We start from the raw sequence: 17,811 nt of genomic DNA on the forward strand, positions 1-17,811 counted from the left end.
GTGGGGGACGGTGATGACGAACACAATGGGGGTTTTGGGTGGTTTTGGGGTCTCTCTGAATCCCGTTTTCCCCCGTTTTCCCCCGTTTTCCAGGCCATGGGGGACAGCGATGACGAGTCCGAGGGGGTTTGGGGGTTTTGGGGTCCCTCTGAACCCCGTTTTCCCCCGTTTCCCCGTTTTCCAGGCCATGGGGGACAGCGATGACGAGTACGACCGGCGCCGCCGCGACAAGTTCCGGCGCGAGCGCAGCGACTACGAGCGCTCGAGGGAGCGGGACGAGCGGCGGCGCGACGACTGGAGCGACCGGTACCGGCCCCACACTGCCCCGGCTGACCCCGGCTGACCCCGGCTGACCCCCCAAACTGACCCCCAACTGACCCCCAACTGACCCCCAACTGACCCCCAGCTGACCCCCCAACTGACCCCCAACTGACCCCCAACTGACCCCCAGCTGACCCCCAGCTGACCCCCACCTGACCCCCCAAACTGACCCCCAGCTGACCCCCCAACTGACCCCCAACTGACCCCCAGCTGACCCCCAGCTGACCCCCCCAACTGACCCCCAGCTGACCCCCAACTGACCCCCAGCTGACCCCCCAACTGACCCCCAACTGACCCCCAGCTGACCCCAGCTGACCCCGGCTGACCCCCAACTGACCCCCACCTGGCCCCCCAAACTGACCCCCAGCTGACCCCCAACTGACCCCCAACTGACCCGGCAGCGACCGGTACCAGCCCCGAAACGATCCCAGAGTGACCCCAACTGACCCCCCAAACTGGCCCCCAAAACTGACCCGAAGCGACCGGTGCCAACCCCCAAAAGTGACCCCCAAACTGACCCGGGGGGCACTGGTACCCCCTGACCCCCAAAAACTGACCCGGGGGGCACTGGTACCCCAAAACTGACCCTGGGGGTCCCTGAATCCCCCCGCCCCCCCGCAGGGACCAGCCTGGGGGGACACGGGGGGCGACACGGGGACAACCCTTGATCCCGGGGGTCTCTGGTTGAGTTGGGGGGTCCCTGACCCCCCTGACCCTCCTGACCCCGTGTCCCCCCGTGTCCCCCACGTCCCCCCATGTCCCCCCATGCCCCCGTGTCCCCCCATATCGCCATGTCCCCCGTGTCCCCCGTGTCCCCCATGTCCCCGTGTCCCCCGTGTCCCCCATGTCCCCCACGTCCCCCACGTCCCCCCGTGTCCCCCGTGTCCCCCATGTCCCCCACGTCCCCCCGTGTCCCCCATGTCCCCGTGTCCCCTGTGTCCCCCTGACCGGTGCCGCGGTTGCAGGGACTGGGAGCGCGGGCGCGAGCGCCGCAGCCGCGCCGATTACCGCGAGTACGAGCGGGGCCGGCGCGAGCGCTTCTCCCCGCCCCGGCACGAGCTCAGCCCCCCCCAGAAACGCCTCCGCAGGGACTGGTGAGTGACGGACCCCCCCGGACCCCCAACCTGCCCCTGGACCCCCAACCTGCCCCCTGGACCCCCAACCCTGCCCTGAGCCCCCAACCCTGCCCTGAGCCCCCAACCCTGCCCCCGGACCCCCAACCCTGCCCTGAGCCCCCAACCCTGCCCCTGGACCCCCAACCCTGCCCCTGGACCCCCAACCCTGCCCCTGGATCCCCAACCCTGCCCCTGGATCCCCAACCTGCCCCTGGACCCCCAACCTGCCCCTGGATCCCCAACCCTGCCCCTGGACCCCCAGCCCTGCCCTGAGCCCCCAAAGCTGCCCCTGGACCCCCAAATGCCCTGGAACCCCAAGCCCCCCCTGGACCCCCAGGACCCCCCAGCCCCGCTGTGACCCGCAGCCCCCCTGTTCTGCAGGGAGGACCATGGCGGGGACCCCTACCACAGCGCCTACGAGCTGCCCTACAGCGGGGGGGGGTCGGGGCCCAACTACGGCCCCCCCCAACCCTGGGGACACCCCGACATGCACGTGCTGCAGCACCCGCTGCTGCCCATCCAGGCCAGGTACGGATCCCTGCGCCCCGAAACTGCCTGACCCCCCCCCCCGCACCCCCTGACCCCGTGCACCCCAAAACCCCCTGAGCCCCCAGTTTTCCCAGGGGTGGAGCTGGGCCCGGCCCCCCCAGAACATCCCCAAACCCCCTGGAAACCCCCAATAACGGCCCCAAACTTTCATGTAACGTTCCCAAACCCCCAGTATCGCCCCCACACCCCCCAACATCACCCCCACACCCCCCAACATCGCCCCCACACCCCCCAGTATCGCCCCCACACCCCCCGACATCGCCCCCACACCCCCCAACATCGCCCCCACACCCCCAACATCGCCCCCACACCCCCCGACATCACCCCCACACCCCCCAATATCGCCCCCACACCCCCCAACATCGCCCCCACACCCCCCAATATCGCCCCCACACCCCCCGGCATCGCCCCCACGCCCCCCAGCATCGCCCCCAAAGCCCAGTTCCGTGCCCCCCAGGCTGGGCAGCATCGCGGAGGTGGAGCTGGGCCCGGCCCCCCCCGTCATGAAGACGTTCAAGGAGTTCCTGCTGTCGCTGGACGACGCGGTGGACGAGACCGAGGCCGTCAAGCGCTACAACGACTACAAGCTGGAGTTCCGGCGCCAGCAGCTGCAGGAGTTCTTCCTGGCGCACAAGGACGAGGAGTGGTACGTGACCCCAAAACCCCCAAAAAACCCCAAAAACCCCCAAAAACCCGCCGAAAACGCGCTGCGCAGCGCCCCGGTGAGGGGGGGAGGACCCGCTCAGCCGCTTTAGTTCCACCCGGGGCCCCCCCGAGTGTTTCATTTAAAGGGGTTTAATGATGGGGGACCCCCCCAGGTCTTAGGTTAAAGGGGCTTAGTGCTGGGGGGCCCCCCCTTTTTGAGGGGGGGGGATTTGGGGGCCCCCCCGGCTTTGATTTTTTTTAAAAATTTTTGCTCTTTCCTGCTGTTTTAACCGTTCCGTTCTCTCCCGAAGCGCCGAGGTTGAGGTTTCCCCCTCCGGAGCGTCCGCCGTGGCCTGGAGACCCCCCCAATTAACACCCCCCGGGGCTCGTTACCGCGCTAATTGCCGTAATTAACCCCGCGGGCAGACAGGCAGGGGGTCGCGCACAATGCGGCCGGTAGCGCCAAGTGCAGGACGCAGCCAGGGCCCGTTTGTTGTTTTATTTTTCGCTTTTTAGCCCCAAAATCGCGGGGGGCGTGGGGGGGGGGGGGGGGGGGGCGCTGCCTCCTGCACCCCCGTCCGGCCGCTTTTTTTGGGCCGATTTCGACCCGTTCGCGGAAGATTTTCAGGGTTTTTTTTTTTCCGAGCCGTTTTTTTTTTGTTTTTGCGTGGCGACGTTGCTTTAAAATAAGGCCAAAAAAAAAAAAAGGCGATTTTGGTTAAAAACCGCGGGGGACGGCGACTGCGACGAGCGTATGTATGAGACCCCCCCGCCCCCCGCCCCCAAAAGCGCCCGCGGGGGGGGGACCCCACCAACGGGGGAGGGGGGAGGGGGGTCCCACACGCCGGGGGGGCACAGGGGCCCCCGCCCCATTTGGGAGCACGGGGGGGCCCCCCAGCCCCGACCCCTGTTCTCACCCCCCAGGGCCTGTTCCCGACACCCCCCAACCAGGGGGGGCTGAAACCCCATTTTTTGCCCCCCCGAACCCCCATTTCCCCCCTCCCGTCGCCCCCCAGACAGGGGGCTGGGCCCCGCTTTGTGCCCCGTTCCCCGTTATTTCCCCCACGACCCCCAGTTTCCCCCCCGGGTTCTGGTCCCGTCCCAACAAGGGGGGCTGGAACCCCGATTTTCCTCGTCTCACCCATTTTTTGGTCCTCGTGTTCCGGTCCCACCCGGCGCGGTCAGTCCTACCCTGGTTTTGCCCCGTTCCCCGTTTTTGGTCTCTGAACCCCGTTTTTGGGTCTGTTCCGCAGGTTCCGGTCCCGGTACCACCCGATGAGGTCGGGCCGTACCCCGTTTTTTGCCCCGTTCCCCATTTTTGGTGTCTGAACCCCATTTTTGGGTGCATTTCGTGGGTTCTGGTCCCGGTACCACCCAACAAGGTTGGTCCGTACCCCGCTTTTTGCCCCGTTCCCCATTTTTGGTGTCTGAACCCCATTTTCGGGTGCATTTCGCAGGTTCTGGTCCCGGTCCCACCCGACGAGGTGGGTCTGTACCCCGTTTTTGCCCCGTTCCCCATTTTTGGGTGCGTTCCACAGGTTCCAGTCCCGGTACCAAACCAACAAGGTCGGTCCGTACCCCATTTTTTGCCCCGTACCCCACTTTCAGTTTCTGAACCCCATTTTTGGTGCGTTCCGCAGGTTCTGGTCCTGGTACCAAACCAAGGAGGTGGGTCCGTACCCCATTTTTTGCCCCGTACCCCATTTTTGGGTCCGTTCCGCAGGTTCTGGTCCCGGTCCCACCCGACGAGGTGGGTCCGTACCCGTTTTTTGCCCCGTTCCCCATGTTTGGGTGCATTTCGCAGGTTCCGGTCCCGGTACCAAACCAAGGAGGTGGGTCCGTACCCCGGTTTTGGCCCGTTCCCCATGTTTGGGTGCGTTCCGCAGGTTCCGGTCCCGGTACCACCCCGACGAGGTCGGGCGCCGCCAGCAGGAGGCGGCGGCCGCGCTGCGGAACCGGCTCCGCGTGTTCCTGTACCTGTGGGAGCGCGGCTGGTTCGACAACCTGCTGCTGGACATCGACCGCGCGCCCGCCATCCTCAAGTGCCTGGATGCGGGTGAGGACCCCCCGGGCCCCCAAACCCTCCGGGACCCCCAAAACAGCCCTGACCCCCCCCAGAGCCCCCCAAACCCCCCGGGACCCCCAAAACAGCCCTGACCCCCCCCAGAGCCCCCAAACCCCCCGGGACCCCCCAAAACAGCCCCGGGACCCCCCAAAACAGCCCTGGCCCCCCCAGAGCCCCCAAACCCCCCGGGACCCCCAAAACAGCCCTGACCCCCCCAGAGCCCCCAAACCCCCCGGGACCCCCAAACAGCCCTGACCCCCCCCAGAGCCCCCAAAACAGCCCTGACCCCCCCAGAGCCCCCGGGACCCCCCAAAACAGCCCTGACCCCCCCCAGAGCCCCCAAAACAGCCCTGACCCCCCCAGAGCCCCCCGGGACCCCCCAAAACAGCCCTGACCCCCCCAGAGCCCCCAAACCCCCCGGGACCCCCAAAACAGCCCTGACCCCCCCCAGAGCCCCCAAACCCCCCGGGACCCCCCAAAACAGCCCTGGGACCCCCCAGAGCCCCAAACCCCCGGGACCCCCAAAACAGCCCTGACCGCCCCCAGAGCCCCCCAAACCCCCCGGGACCCCCCAAAACAGCCCTGACCCCCTCAGAGCCCCCCAAACCCCCGGGACCCCCCAAAACAGCCCTGACCCCCCCAGAGCCCCCCAAACCCCCGGGACCCCCCAAAACAGCCCTGACCCCCCCAGAGCCCCCCAAACCCCCGGGACCCCCCAAAACAGCCCTGACCCCCCCAGAGCCCCCAAACCCCCCGGGACCCCCAAAACAGCCCAGAGCCCCCCAAACCCCCCGGGACCCCCAAAACAGCCCTGACCCCCCCAGAGCCCCCAAACCCCCCGGGACCCCCCAAACAGCCCTGGCCCCCCTGAGAATAACCAAGAACCCCCCAGGGCCCCTAAAACAGCCCTGACCCCCCCACAACAACCCTGACCCCCCCAAACCCCCGACCTGCTCCTGGACATGGGCCCCCGTGCCCCTCAATGTCTGGATGCGGGTAACGAACCCCCCAAAATAACCCGTTTCTGGCGTTTTTCTGCCCGTTTCAGCCGTGATTAAGATGGACGGGGCACCGACCACGACCTGCCCATCCCAACCCCCGTATTTTACCCATTTTCCCGTTTTCCACCATTTTAGCCGTGGTTAAGGCAGAGGAGACACGCACCACAACGTGCCTATCCCAGCCCGCCTGTTTTGCCGAATTTTGCTGGTTTTTCCCCCGTTTTAGCCGTGATTAAGATGGAGGGCGGCACCGACCACGACCTGCGCGTCCTGGAGCAGGAGGAGGAGCCCGAGAAGCCCGAGGGGTCGCGCCGGGACGAGCCCCCCCGGCCCCCCGAGCCCGAGCGCAAGGGCCCCCCCGAGCGCGACGACGCCAAGAAGGTGCCACTGGGGGACGGGGGTCACTTTTGGGGTCCCCATGGGCTGTGGGGTCGCTTTTGGGGTCCCCATGGGGTCATTTTTGGGGTCCCCGTGGGGTCACTTTTGGGGTCCCCCGGGTCCTAGAGGGGTTGGTTTTGGGGTCCCTTTGGGTGTGTGGGGTCTCTCCTGGGGTCCCCCCAGTTTTGGGCCCCCCCGACCCCCCGTGTCCCCCCAGGCCGAGGGGGAGGGGCCAGGGCGGAGCCGGCGCCGCAGGAGGAGGGGGAGGGGCGCAAGGAGGAGGAGCCGGAAAAGGAGCCCAAGAAGGTGAGCAGGCCCCGCCCCCCCAGCCCCGCCCCCCTGCAGCCCCACCCCTGCAGCCCTGCCCCCCTGCAGCCCCGCCCCCCGCAGCCCCACCCCCCCCCAGCCTGCCCCCCCCTTGCCCCCCACAGCCCCACCCCCCTCCCCCGCCCCGGCCACGCCCCACAGGCTCCATGCAAAACAGGTGCTGAAGCCCCGCCCCCTCTAAGAAGCCCCGCCCCACCAGGCAGGCCCCGCCCCTTCCATAAAGCCCCTCCCCTTTAGGGCTCCGCCTCTTCTGTGCAAGCCCCGCCCACTTCCCCATCAAGCTCCACCCTTTGAAGTGAGCCCCGCCCCTTTTTGTTAGGCCCCTCCCCTTGCAAGCTCCTCCCAGTCTCCCAAGTCCCTCCCCTTCTTATAAGCCCCTCCCCTTTCTCCCAACCCCACCCCTTTCTATAAGCCCCTCCCCTTTAGGCTCCGCTCCTTCCCACAGACCCCTCCCTTTTCTGCCAAGCTCCGCCCCTTCCAGCCCCGCCCTTGTCCCTCCCTTGGTCTCCCTGCCCCCCACCAGGCCCCGCCCCCTGACCCCGCCCTGACCCCGCCCTGCCCTCCGTCAGGTCCCGCCCCCTGACCCCGCCCTGACCCCCCCTGCCCCCCGTCAGGCCCCGCGGGTCCGGCGCAGCGGGGGGGACAGCGAGGACGACGGGGACGAGAGTGACAGCGGAGACGAGGGGACCCCCCGGGGCGGGGCAGGTGGGACCTGGGGTCACGGGGGGTCACGGGGGGTCACGGGGGGTCACGGGGGACTGGGGGGACACGGGGTCATGGGGGGACATGAGGGGTCACTAGTCGGGGTGGTTCTGGGGGGGTCCAGGGGGGGTTTGGGAGTTCTGGGGGGCTCTGGGGAGTTCAGGGGGGCTCTGGGGGGGTCCAGAGGGGTGTGGGGGGCTCTAGGGGGTCCGGGGGGGCTCTGGGGGGTCCCGGGCGGGTTCTGGGGGGTCGGGGGCTTTGGGGGTCCCCCTGACCCCCCGTTTCCTCCCCAGAGGCGCCGGGGCCGGAGCCGCCGCGGGAGCCCGAGCCCGAGGAGGGGGAGGGGAAGGGCAAGGACAAGGAGGGGGGAGGGGCGGGGGGGGCCGGGGGGGGCGACGCCCCCAAGCCGCGGGCGCTGCACAAGACCTGCTCGCTGTTCATGCGGAACATCGCGCCCAACATCGGCAAGGCCGAGATCGTGGCGGTGAGAGCGGGGCGGGGAGCGCCCGGGGGCGGGACAGGGTCGGGGGGCGGTCGGGCAGAGGGAAGCGGGGGGAACTGGGGGGGACTGGGGGGAACTGGGGGGTAAAGGAGGATTCGGGGAAAGAACAGAGAGATTGGGGGGTCCTGGGGGCAGGTCGGAGGGGAAAGGGGGATTTGGGGGGGAAATCGGGGGATAAAGGGGGGAAATTGGGGAGGTAAAAGGGGGATTTGTGGGGAGATGGGGGGTCTAAAGGGGGCTGGGGGGTTCAGGGGGGCTGGGGGGTTTTGGGGTCCCCTGACCCCCGTTTGTTGCCCCCCAGCTGTGCAAGCGCTACCCCGGGTTCATGCGCGTGGCGCTGTCGGACCCGCAGCCCGAGCGCAGGCGAGTTTGGGGTGAATTCCGGGGGTTTTGGGGTTCGGGGGGGGTCGGGGCGCTGTCGGACCCGCAGCCCGAGCGCAGGCGAGTTTGGGGTGAATTCCGGGGGTTTTGGGGTTCGGGGGGGTCGGGGCGCTGTCGGACCCGCAGCCCGAGCGCAGGCGAGTTTGGGGTGAATTCCGGGGGTTTTGGGGCTCGGGTGATTCTGAGTGGGGTGAGGGTTTGGGGTTCGCCCCACACGCCTGTTTTGGGGTGAATTCTGCTGGTTTCAGGTTTTTCCGCAGGGGTCGGGTGACGGGGGGTGGGTCCGTTCCCGCTCACGTTTTGGGGTGAATTGCGGCGCTTTCAGGTTTTTCCGCCGGGGTTGGGTCACGTTCGACCGCAGCGTCAACATCAAAGAGATTTGTTGGAGCCTCCAGAACATCCGGGTACGGGAAACTTTGGGCGGTTCGGGGGATTTGGGGGATTCTGGGGATTTGGGTGATTTTGGGTGAATTTGGGCTGTTTTGCTCATTCCAGCTTGTTTCGAGGTGGATTTTGGGTGCGCTGTTTGTCTGGGGCTGTTCTTTTGGGCTGCTTTGCCTGCGTTTTGGGGTCATTTGGGCTGATTTCGGGTGCATATTTCAGTCCGTTTTCCCGGGGGTTCCGGGGGGGGTTTCTGGGTTATTTCGGGTCTATTTTACGTTATTTTGATGTATTTTCAGCTCTGCAACTACGAGCTGAGCCCGGGGGTCCCGGGGGCGGGTTTTGGGTTATTTTTGGTCATTTTTGCTGTATTTTTCTCCGTTTTTCAGCTCCCTGAGCGCAAGCTGAGCCCTGGGGGTTCCGGGGGCTGGGTTTTGGTTATTTCGGGTCTGTTTTCTGTTATTTTTCACCATTTTTCGCTTGCGGGACTGCGAGCTGAGCTGCAGGGCTCCCAGGGGCAGGTTTGGGGTTGTTTCGGGTCTATTTCATGTGATTTTGGTGTATTTTGAGCTCTGTGACCGCGGGCTGAGCCTGGGGGTTCCGGGGGGCGGTTTCTGGGTGACTCGGGGTCATTTTCGCCGCGTTTTCCTGCGTTTCGCAGCTGCGGGACTGCGAGCTGAGCCCGGGCGTGAACCGCGACCTGACGCGGCGCGTGCGCAACGTGAGCGGGCTGGCGCAGCACCGGCCCGTCGTGCGCCACGACATCCAGCTGGCGGCGCGCCTGGTGCACGCGCTGGACGGCCGGGCGGGGCTCTGGGCAGGCCCCGCCCACGGCCCCGCCCACGGCCCCGCCCCGCCCGACGGCCCCGCCCCCGAGGGGCCCGCCCCAGGAGCCGGAGCCGGAGCCGGAGCCGGAGCCGCCGGGGACGGGGACACGGACACGACGACCGGGGTGAGGGGGGGCAGCACCCGGGGTCACCCTGGGGTCACGAACAGTCACCTGGGGTCACCCTGGGGTCACCAACGGTCACCTGGGGTCACCCCGGGGTCACCCTGGGATCACGAACAGTCACCTGGGGTCACCCTGGGGTCACCAACGGTCACCTGGGGTCACCCTGGGGTCACCAACGGTCACTTCAGGGTCACCAACGGTCACCTGGGGTCACCATGAGGTCACCAACGGTCACCTGGGGTCACCCTGGGGTCACCAACGGTCACTTCAGGGTCACCAACAGTCACCTGGGGTCACCAGCGGTCACTTCAGGGTCACCAACGGTCACCTGGGGTCACCAACGGTCACTTCAGGGTCACCAACAGTCACCTGGGGTCACCCCGGGGTCACCCTGGGGTCACGAACAGTCACCTGGGGTCACCCCGCGGTCACCATGGGGTCACCAACAGTCACCTGGGGTCACCCTGGGATCACGAGCAGTCACCTGGGGTCACCCCGGGGTCACCCTGGGGTCACCAACGGTCACCTGGGGTCACCCCGGGGTCACCATGGGGTCACCAACGGTCACCTGGGGTCACCCTGGGGTCACCAACGGTCACTTCAGGGTCACCAACAGTCACCTGGGGTCACCACGGGGTCAACTTGGGGTCACCAACAGTCACCCTGGGGTCACCAACCATCGCCCTGGGGTCACCCTGGGGTCACCAATCGTCTCCTGGGGTCACCAGTGGTCACTTCAGGGTCACCAACAGCCACCCTGGGGTCACCCACGGTCACCTGGGGTCACCATGTCCCCAGTGTCCCCATGTCCCCAGTGACCCTGAGGTCCTTGTGTCCCCTGATGTCCCCAGAGACCCCGATGTCCTGGATCTGCCCCATGTCCCCAGTGTCCCCTGTCCCCAGGGTAACCCCGTTCTCCGCCGCATCCCCGATCACCTGGTCGAGGAGCTGACTGTCCCCATGTCCCGTGTCCCATATTGTCCCCAATGTTGTCCCCAGGGTAACCCGGTTCTGCGGCACATCACCGATTACCTGATCGAGGAGGTGAGTGCGGAGGAGGAGGAGCTGCTGGGCCGGGGCGGCGCCGCCCCCCCCGAGGGTCCCCGCGAGGCCACCAACCCCCCCGAGGTCACTGTGGAGCGCGACGAGAAGCTGCTCAAGGTAACACCCGGACCCCGACCTGACCCCCCTGTCCCCATTGTGACCCCGACCCGACCCCCCTGTCCCCAGCGTGACCCCGACCTGACCCCCCTGTCCCCAGTGTCCCCATGTCCCTGATGTCCCCAAGTCCCCATGTCCCCTATGTCCCGATGTCCTCAGTGTCCCTGATGTCCCAATGTGCCCGATGTCCCAATGTCCCCCATGTCCTCCATGTCCCCGATGTTCCCATGTCCCCAATGTCCCCCGTGTCCCCAGGTCCCCATGTCCCCGTCCCAATGTCCCCGTGTCCCCAGGTCCTCGACCGCCTGCTCCTGTACCTGCGCATCGTGCACTCGGTGGATTTCTACAGCACCTGCGAGTACCCGAACGAGGACGAGATGCCCAATCGCTGCGGGATCCTGCACGTGCGGGGGCCGCTGCCCCCCAACCGCGTGTCCCACGGAGAGGGTGGGTGACACGGGTGTCCCCGAGTGTCCCCTGGACCCCCCGACCCACAGCTGCCCCTCCTGATCCCCCTGCCCCCCCCAATCCCGTGTCCCACGGAGAGGGGGGGTCCTGGGGTCCCTGCCCCCCAAGTGTGGGGCTGGGGGGGTCCCTGGGGCTCCCTGTGACCCCCTCCCGCCGCGGTGTGTCCCCATGTCCCCTCCCCAGTGCTGGACCAGCAGCGGGGGGCTGGGAGCGTCTGTCCCCCCTCCTGGGGGGTCACGAGGCCCTTCCCAAGGAGGAGGCCCCGTGTCCCGGGGTGTTCTGGGGTGTCCCGGGGGTGTCCCGGGGGTGTCCCGGGGTGTCCCGGGGTGTCCTGGGGTGTCCCGGGGTGTCCCCGGGGTTTCCTGGGGGTGTCCCGGGGGTGTCCACGGGGTTTCCCGGGGGTGTCCCTGGGGTGTCCCTGGGGTTTCCCGGGGGTGTCCCGGGGGTGTCCCCGGGGTTTCCTGGGGGTGTCCCGGGGGTGTCCCTGGGGTGTCCCTGGGGTTTCCTCGGGGTGTCCCCGGGGTGTCCCTGGGATGTCCCAGAGGTGGCCCGGGGGTGTCCCGGGGGTGTCCCCGGGGTGTCCCCGGGGTTTCCCGGGGGTGTCCCGGGGGTGTCCTGGGTGTCCCCGGGGTGTCCCGGGGGTGTCCGGGGGTGTCCCGGGGGTGTCCCCGGGGTGTCCCGGGGTGTCCCGGGGGTGTCCCAGGGGTGTCCCCGGGGTTCCCGGGGGTGTCCCTGGGGTGTCCTGGGTGTCCCAGGGTGTCCCGGGGGTGTCCCAGAGGTGTCCCTGGGGTGTCCCAGGGGTGTCCCCGGGGTGTCCCCGGGGTGTCCCGGGGGTGTCCCCGGGGTCTCCCGGCGGTGTCCCGGGGGTGTCCTGGGGTGTCCCGGGGGTGTCCCCGGGGTGTCCCCGGGGTGTCCCGGGGGTGTCCCAGCCCTGTGATGTGTCCCCGCTGTCCCCGCAGTGCTGGAGTGGCAGCGGGGGTTCCGGGAGCGCCTGTCGCCGCTGCTGGGGGGCCGGGAGGCTCTCCCCGAGGAGGAGGCGCAGCGGCTCGGCCGCAAGGACCCCGAGCAGGAGCTGGAGAAGTTCGTCACGGCCAATACGCAGGAGCTGGGGAAGGACAAGTGGCTGTGTCCCCTGAGCGGGAAGAAGTTCAAGGTCAGGGGACATTGTGGGGACACTGGGGACATGGGGGTGACGCTGGTGAGGTGGTGGGGGTGTGGGGGTGACACTGGTGACCTGTGGGGGGACAGAGAGGGGGCGTGGGGGTGGTCGGTGTCCCCAGTGTCCCCCGTGTCCCCAACACCCCCATGTCCCCTGTGTCCCCATCCCCCATCCACTCGTGTTCCCAATGTCCTCCGTGTCCCCTGTGTCCCCCCCATGTCACAAATGTCCCCCCAATGTCCCCATGTCCTCCCTGTGTCCCCATGTGCCCTGTGTCCCCTAATGTCCCCACGTCCCCCTGTGTCCCCATGTCCCAAATGTGCCCTACAGTGTCCCCCATGTCCCCGTGTCCCCAACGTCTCCCATGTCCCCAATGTCCGCTGTGTCCCAATGTCCCCCATGTCCCTCATGTCCCAAATGTTCCTGTGTCCCCGTGTCCCTGTGTCCCCATGTGCCCCAATGTCCCCCGTGTCCCCATGTCCCCCCATGTACCCCGTGTCCCCATGTGCCCCAACGTCCCCGTGTCCCCAACGTCTCCCATGTCCCCAATGTCCCCCATGTCCCCCCGTGTCCCAAATGTCCCTGTGTCCCTGTGTCCCCAATGTCCCCCATGTCACTTGTGTCCCAAATGTTCCTGTGTCCCTGTGTCCCCATGTCCCTGTGTCCCCATGTGCCCCAATGTCGCCCGTGTCCCCCCATGTACCCCGGGTCCCCATGTGCCCCAACGTCCCCGTGTCCCCAACGTCCCCGCAGGGCCCCGAGTTCGTGCGCAAGCACATCTTCAACAAGCACGCGGACAAGATGGCCGCGGTGCGCAAGGAGGTTTTTGTTCTTCAACAACTTCCTGATGGACCCGCAGCGCCCGGCGCCGCCCGACGGGAAGGGAGCCCCGCCCACCGGCCCCGCCCAGGGTGAGCCCCGCCCACAGCCCCGCCCCACCCACCGGCCCCGCCCAGGGTGAGCCCCGCCCCACCCACAGCCCCCGCCCACAGCCCCGCCCCACCCACAGCCCCGCCCACCGGCCCCACCCAGGGTGAGCCCCACCCACAGCCCCGCCCACCGGCCCCACCCAGGGTGAGCCCCACCCACAGCCACGCCCACCGGCCCCGCCCAGGGTGAGCCCTGCCCACCGGCCCTGCCCCTGCCCCGCCCACAGCCCCGCCCAGGGTGAGCCCCGCCCCTGCCCCACTCATAGCCCTGCCCACCGGCCCCGCCCACGGCCCCGCCCCACCCATAGCCCCGCCCAGGGTGAGCCCCACCCACCGCCCCGCCCCTGCCCCGCCCGTGTGTCCCCCAGCGCCCCCAGGGGTGGGTGACCCCCCCAGTGTCCCTGTGCCCCCCGGGCGGAGGGGTCGGTGACCCCCTGATGTCCCTGGGGTTGTGGGGACCCCCCCAATGTGACCCCGTGTCCCCCCAGGTCTGGCCCCCGGGCTGCCCTACCCCCCCCAGACGCCGCAGGGGTTGGTGCCCTATGGGCAGCCCCGCCCCCCCATGATGGGCTACGGAGGTGAGCGGGGGAGGGGCTGGGGGGGCCATGGGGGGTCATGGGGGGTCTGAGAGGTTTGGGGGGATCCTGGGGGGAGTTTGGGGGGACCCCCAAGGCGGTTTGGGAGTGTTGGGAGTTCAGCCGTCAGTAGGGACCAGAGTGAACAGCCCGTAGTGTGTTAGAGGAGGGTTTGGGGGGGGGTCAGGGGGGTCCCCAAGGGGATTTGGGGGTGTTGGGAGTTCAGCCATCAGTAGGAACCAGAGTGAACAGCTTGTACTGAGCAAGAGGAGGGGGCTGTGGGGGTTTTGGGGGTCGCTGGTGTCACGGGGGGTTTTGGGGGATCCCCGTGACCCCCTGAACCCCCCGTTCTCTCCTCCCCTCCCCCCAGGCGGCCCCCCCTACCCCCCCGGGCCCTACGGGGGGAGGGGCGGCTACGAGAGCTTCCGGGGGCAGGGGGGGGGCGGGGGGGGCGGGTACCTCAACAAACCGCGGAGCAGGTGAGGGGGGCGTGGGGGGGACAGACCCCTATGGGGGGGACCCCGATGTGGGGGGACGGACCCCTATGGGGGGACCCCGATGTGGGGGGGATGGACCCCTATGGGGGGGACCCCGATGTGGGGGGGACCCCGATGTGGGGGGGACGGACCCCTATGGGGGGGACCCCGATGTGGGGGGACCCCGATGTGGGGGGGACGGACCCCTATGGGGGACCCCGATGTGGGGGGGATGGACCCCTATGGGGGGGAGCCCGATGTGGGGGGGGGGAGGGGCGCCCCCTTTGGGGGGGTTGGGGACACTGACCCGATTTGGGGGGGGGCACAGGACACATTGGGGGGGACATGGGTGTTGGGGGGAGGGGCCACTTGGGGGGTCCTGACCCGATTTGGGGGGAAAAACAGGAGATTTGGGGGTGGGGGAGGGGGCACCGTGATTTGGGGGACACTGCGGGGGGGGAGGGGCCTGAACTTGGGGACACTTGGGGTGGGGGGGGACGCCCCATTTTGGGGACACTCGGGGGGGTTTCAGGGCCGCTCGGGGGTTTTGGGGGACCACTCCACTCGGGGACATTTTGGGGCCACTTGGGGACATTTTGGGGCCCCCCAGGCTGGTGCGCGGGGACCCCCGGAACATCGTGGAGTATCGAGACCTGGACGCCCCTGAGGACGTCGATTTCTTCTGAGCCGCCCCCCCGCCCCGGCCCTCCCCCCCTTTTGATACGCCCCTCCCCCCGCCCCTCCCCCCCGCACACGCCCCTCCCCCATTGGACCCCAATAAACGGCCCCGCGGGGCAGCACCCGCAGATCTGGGGGATCTGTGGGGCTGGGGGGGCTATAGGGGCTGGGGGGATCCACAGGGGGGGTCTCTGGGGCAGGGAGGCCCCACGGGGCTGCGGGGGAGGATCTATAGGGGATCTATGGGGCTGGGGGGAATCTGGGGGTGCGGGCGCCCTATAGGGGCCTGGGGGGGGGATCTGGGGGGGCTCTGTGGGGCTGGGCAGGAGCTATCGGGGATCTGTGGGGCGGGAGGTTCTATGGGGACCTGGGGTGGGCGGGGCCAGGGGGTGGGCGGGGCCAATGGGTGGGGTCTGTGCCCCTCCCCCACCCCCGGCTCCCCCCTGACGTCATGGAGGCGGAGCTAAAATCTCGATCGTTTATTGGCCGCTGAGGTCGAGGGGCGGGAACAGCCCCGCAGCCAATCGGCAGCCGCCGCTAGTTCAGCCGCTCTGATTGGCTGCTCGCCCAGCCAATGGGGAAGGGGATCGGGGAGCCGGGCTGTCATGGCCATCTCCCAGCAACGCCCGTGATGTCACCAACTCATTCACCAATCAGCTGCCAGCAGCCACACGCCCCGCCCCTCCTCCTCATTGGCTGCTGCCTCCAACGGCGCTCACCAATCGGCGCCCCGGAGCTCCACCAATGGGAGGGGAGGGGGCGGGGCTTCGGGGAAGCTCCGCCTCTTAAAGGGGAACGCGGGGAGTGGGGGGAGCCCCCGGACGCCGGGGTCCCTGTGGAGGGGTCGGGGGTCCCGGACGCCGGGGTCCCTCGGACGCCGGGGTCCCTCAGAGCGCCATGGCCGCCCAGCCCAGGATGAACAGCGTCCCCCGAGCGGGGCCGCGCGGTTCAGCGCCGGGTCCCCGGTCAGCCCGTGGTAATAGAGGGGGACGCAGAAGAGCCCGATGCCGGCGCAGAGCAGAGACCCGGCCTGGGGGGCACGGGGGTCAGGGGGGACACGGGGGGCCATGGGGGGACACGGGGGGCTGGGGGTCAGGGGGGACACGGGGGGCTGGGGGGTCAGGGGGGACACGGGGGGCCATGGGGGGACATGGGGAGGCTGGGGGTCAGGGGGGGACACGGGGGGCTGGGGGTCAGGGGGGGACACGGGGGGCCATGGGGGGACACGGGGGGCTGGGGGTCAGGGGGGACACGGGGGGCCATGGGGGACATGGGGGGCTGGGGGTCAGGGGGGACATGGGGGGCTGGGAGTCTGGGGGGTCAAGTGGGATGGGAGGGGACGGGGGGCTGGGGGGAAGGGGACATGGGGGTCAGGGGGGCTGGGGAGGGGGGGTCACACCCACCAGGGCGGGGGCGGCCGCTGTGGGGAACGGCCAGAAGAGCCAAACTGTGCAGGAGGTGGAACCGGTTGGCGGTTTCGTAGAGCTGGGGGAGGAACCCAGGAGTTCGGGGGGACCCAGGAGTTCGGGGGGGACCCAGGAGTCCGGGAGGGGACCCAGGGGTTTGGGGAGGGACCCAGGAGTCCGGGAGGGGACCCAGGAGTCCGGGAGGGGACCCAGGGGTTTGGGGAGGGACCCAGGAGTCCGGGAGGGGACCCAGGAGTTTGGGGAGGGACCCAGGAGTCCGGGAGGGGACCCAGGAGTTTGGGGAGGGACCCAGGAGTCCGGGAGGGGACCCAGGGGTTTGGGGAGGGACCCAGGAGTCCGGGAGGGGACCCAGGGGTTTGGGTGGGGACCCAGGAGTTCGGGAAGGACCCAGGCATCCGGCCCCCTCCCCCACTCACCTCCTTCTGATATTCGTCCCGGTCGCTGCGGCGGAGACCTGGGCGGGGAGGGGGGAGGGGTCAGTCGCCGACCCCCCGGTTCCCGGTCCCGTGTCCCCCATGTCCCCATGTCCCCATGTCCCCATGTCCCCCACATCCCCCGTGTCCCCCACATCCCCCAGTTTCCCCCCATTCTCCTCGTTCCCCCCATGTCCCCCATGTCCCCTATTGTCCCCATATCCCCCCACATGCCCCACATCCCCCGTGCCCCCCATGTCCCCCTGTGTCCCCCCGTGTCCCCCCACACCCCCCATGTCCCCCACATCCCCACATCCCCCTGTGTCCCCACACCCCCATGTCCCCCTGTGTCCTCCCGTGTCCCCCGTGTCCCCCCACATCCCCCCGTGTCCCCGCCCCCCCGTGTCCCCGCCCCCGCTCTCATCATGTCCCCCCACATCCCCCCACACCCCCCGTGTCCCCCGTGTCCCCCCACATCCCCCCGTGTCCCCGCCCCCCCGTGTCCCCGCTCTCACCGTGGGCCCCAAACGCCGCCGCCCCCACGGCGGCCGCGCCGCTCAGCGCCCCCACCCGCGCCCACGCGCGCGCCGCCGCCATCTTCCGCTTCCGGCCGCGCCGGCGTCGCCATTGGCGGAGCCGCGCGTCGCTCCGGCGACCGAACCGGCCAATGGGAGCGCGGCGCGGGGACCCGCCCCCTCCCCCCCCCCCCCCCCCCCCCGGCAGAGCGCCCCCTGGAGGGCGCCACCGGAAACACCCCCCCGGGGGAACCCAGGCGTCCGGGAGGGACCCAGGCGTCCGGGAGGGGAGCCCCCAACGCCCCCATAAGGGACCCAGGCGTCCGGGGACAGCCCCCCCACTCACCCCCCCGCAGGGGACCCAGGCGTCCGGGGACAGCCCCCCCCACTCACCCCCCCGCAGGGGACCCAGGCGTCCGGGGACAGCCCCCCCACTCACCCCCCCGCAGGGGACCCAGGCGTCCGCGCCCCCCAGCACTGTTTATTGTAGGGTCGCCCCCCCCCACAGCGCCCCCTGGCGGGCTGGCGGTGCCCCGGAGCATCCCCCCCGCCCCCCCCAAGTCTCGCAGGTTCCCCGCCCCCAATTCGGGGTGTCATTCCCCCCCCCCCCCAACACCGTCCCGACCCCCCCCCATCCCCCTCCCCCCGCCGGCGGCACCGGGGGCGGTGGGGGAGGGGGTGGGGGAGGGGG

At 69.4% G+C, this 17,811-nt stretch overlaps 2 protein-coding genes across 3 annotated transcripts; one reads left to right on the top strand and one right to left on the bottom strand.

Moving 5' to 3' along the window:
- The first annotated feature begins 187 nt into the window (after positions 1–187).
- LOC136002672 (serrate RNA effector molecule homolog) lies at positions 188–14,856 on the top strand. Its single transcript, XM_065657940.1, is given in 21 exon segments — positions 188–306; positions 1,287–1,415; positions 1,818–1,964; positions 2,443–2,631; positions 4,517–4,686; positions 5,923–6,077; positions 6,292–6,315; positions 6,318–6,380; positions 6,971–7,106; positions 7,397–7,587; positions 7,907–7,968; positions 8,312–8,390; positions 9,029–9,319; positions 10,319–10,480; positions 10,774–10,927; positions 11,908–12,101; positions 12,861–12,932; positions 12,934–13,018; positions 13,525–13,614; positions 13,982–14,090; positions 14,698–14,856. Coding segments are annotated over 21 exon segments (2,697 nt in total). The 3' UTR covers positions 14,774–14,856.
- A 503-nt stretch (positions 14,857–15,359) lies between these two features.
- Positions 15,360–17,260, bottom strand: LOC136002673 (transmembrane protein 256 homolog). Of its 2 annotated transcripts, XM_065657942.1 has the most exons (4): positions 17,121–17,260; positions 16,609–16,646; positions 16,169–16,250; positions 15,564–15,795 (listed from the first exon to the last, which is right to left on the bottom strand). In XM_065657942.1, the coding sequence occupies exons 1-4, from the start codon at positions 17,200–17,202 to the stop codon at positions 15,653–15,655; spliced, it is 345 nt and encodes a 114-aa protein (XP_065514014.1). In that variant the 5' UTR covers positions 17,203–17,260; the 3' UTR covers positions 15,564–15,652. The 2 variants fall into 2 exon arrangements, with proteins under 2 accessions (XP_065514013.1, XP_065514014.1); XM_065657941.1 differs by lacking the exon at positions 16,169–16,250 and having other exon boundaries at positions 15,360–15,795.
- Positions 17,261–17,811: the final 551 nt, after the last annotated feature.

Source organism: Caloenas nicobarica, unplaced genomic scaffold, assembly GCF_036013445.1.
Source record: "Caloenas nicobarica isolate bCalNic1 unplaced genomic scaffold, bCalNic1.hap1 Scaffold_1431, whole genome shotgun sequence".
NCBI lineage: Eukaryota > Metazoa > Chordata > Aves > Columbiformes > Columbidae > Caloenas > Caloenas nicobarica.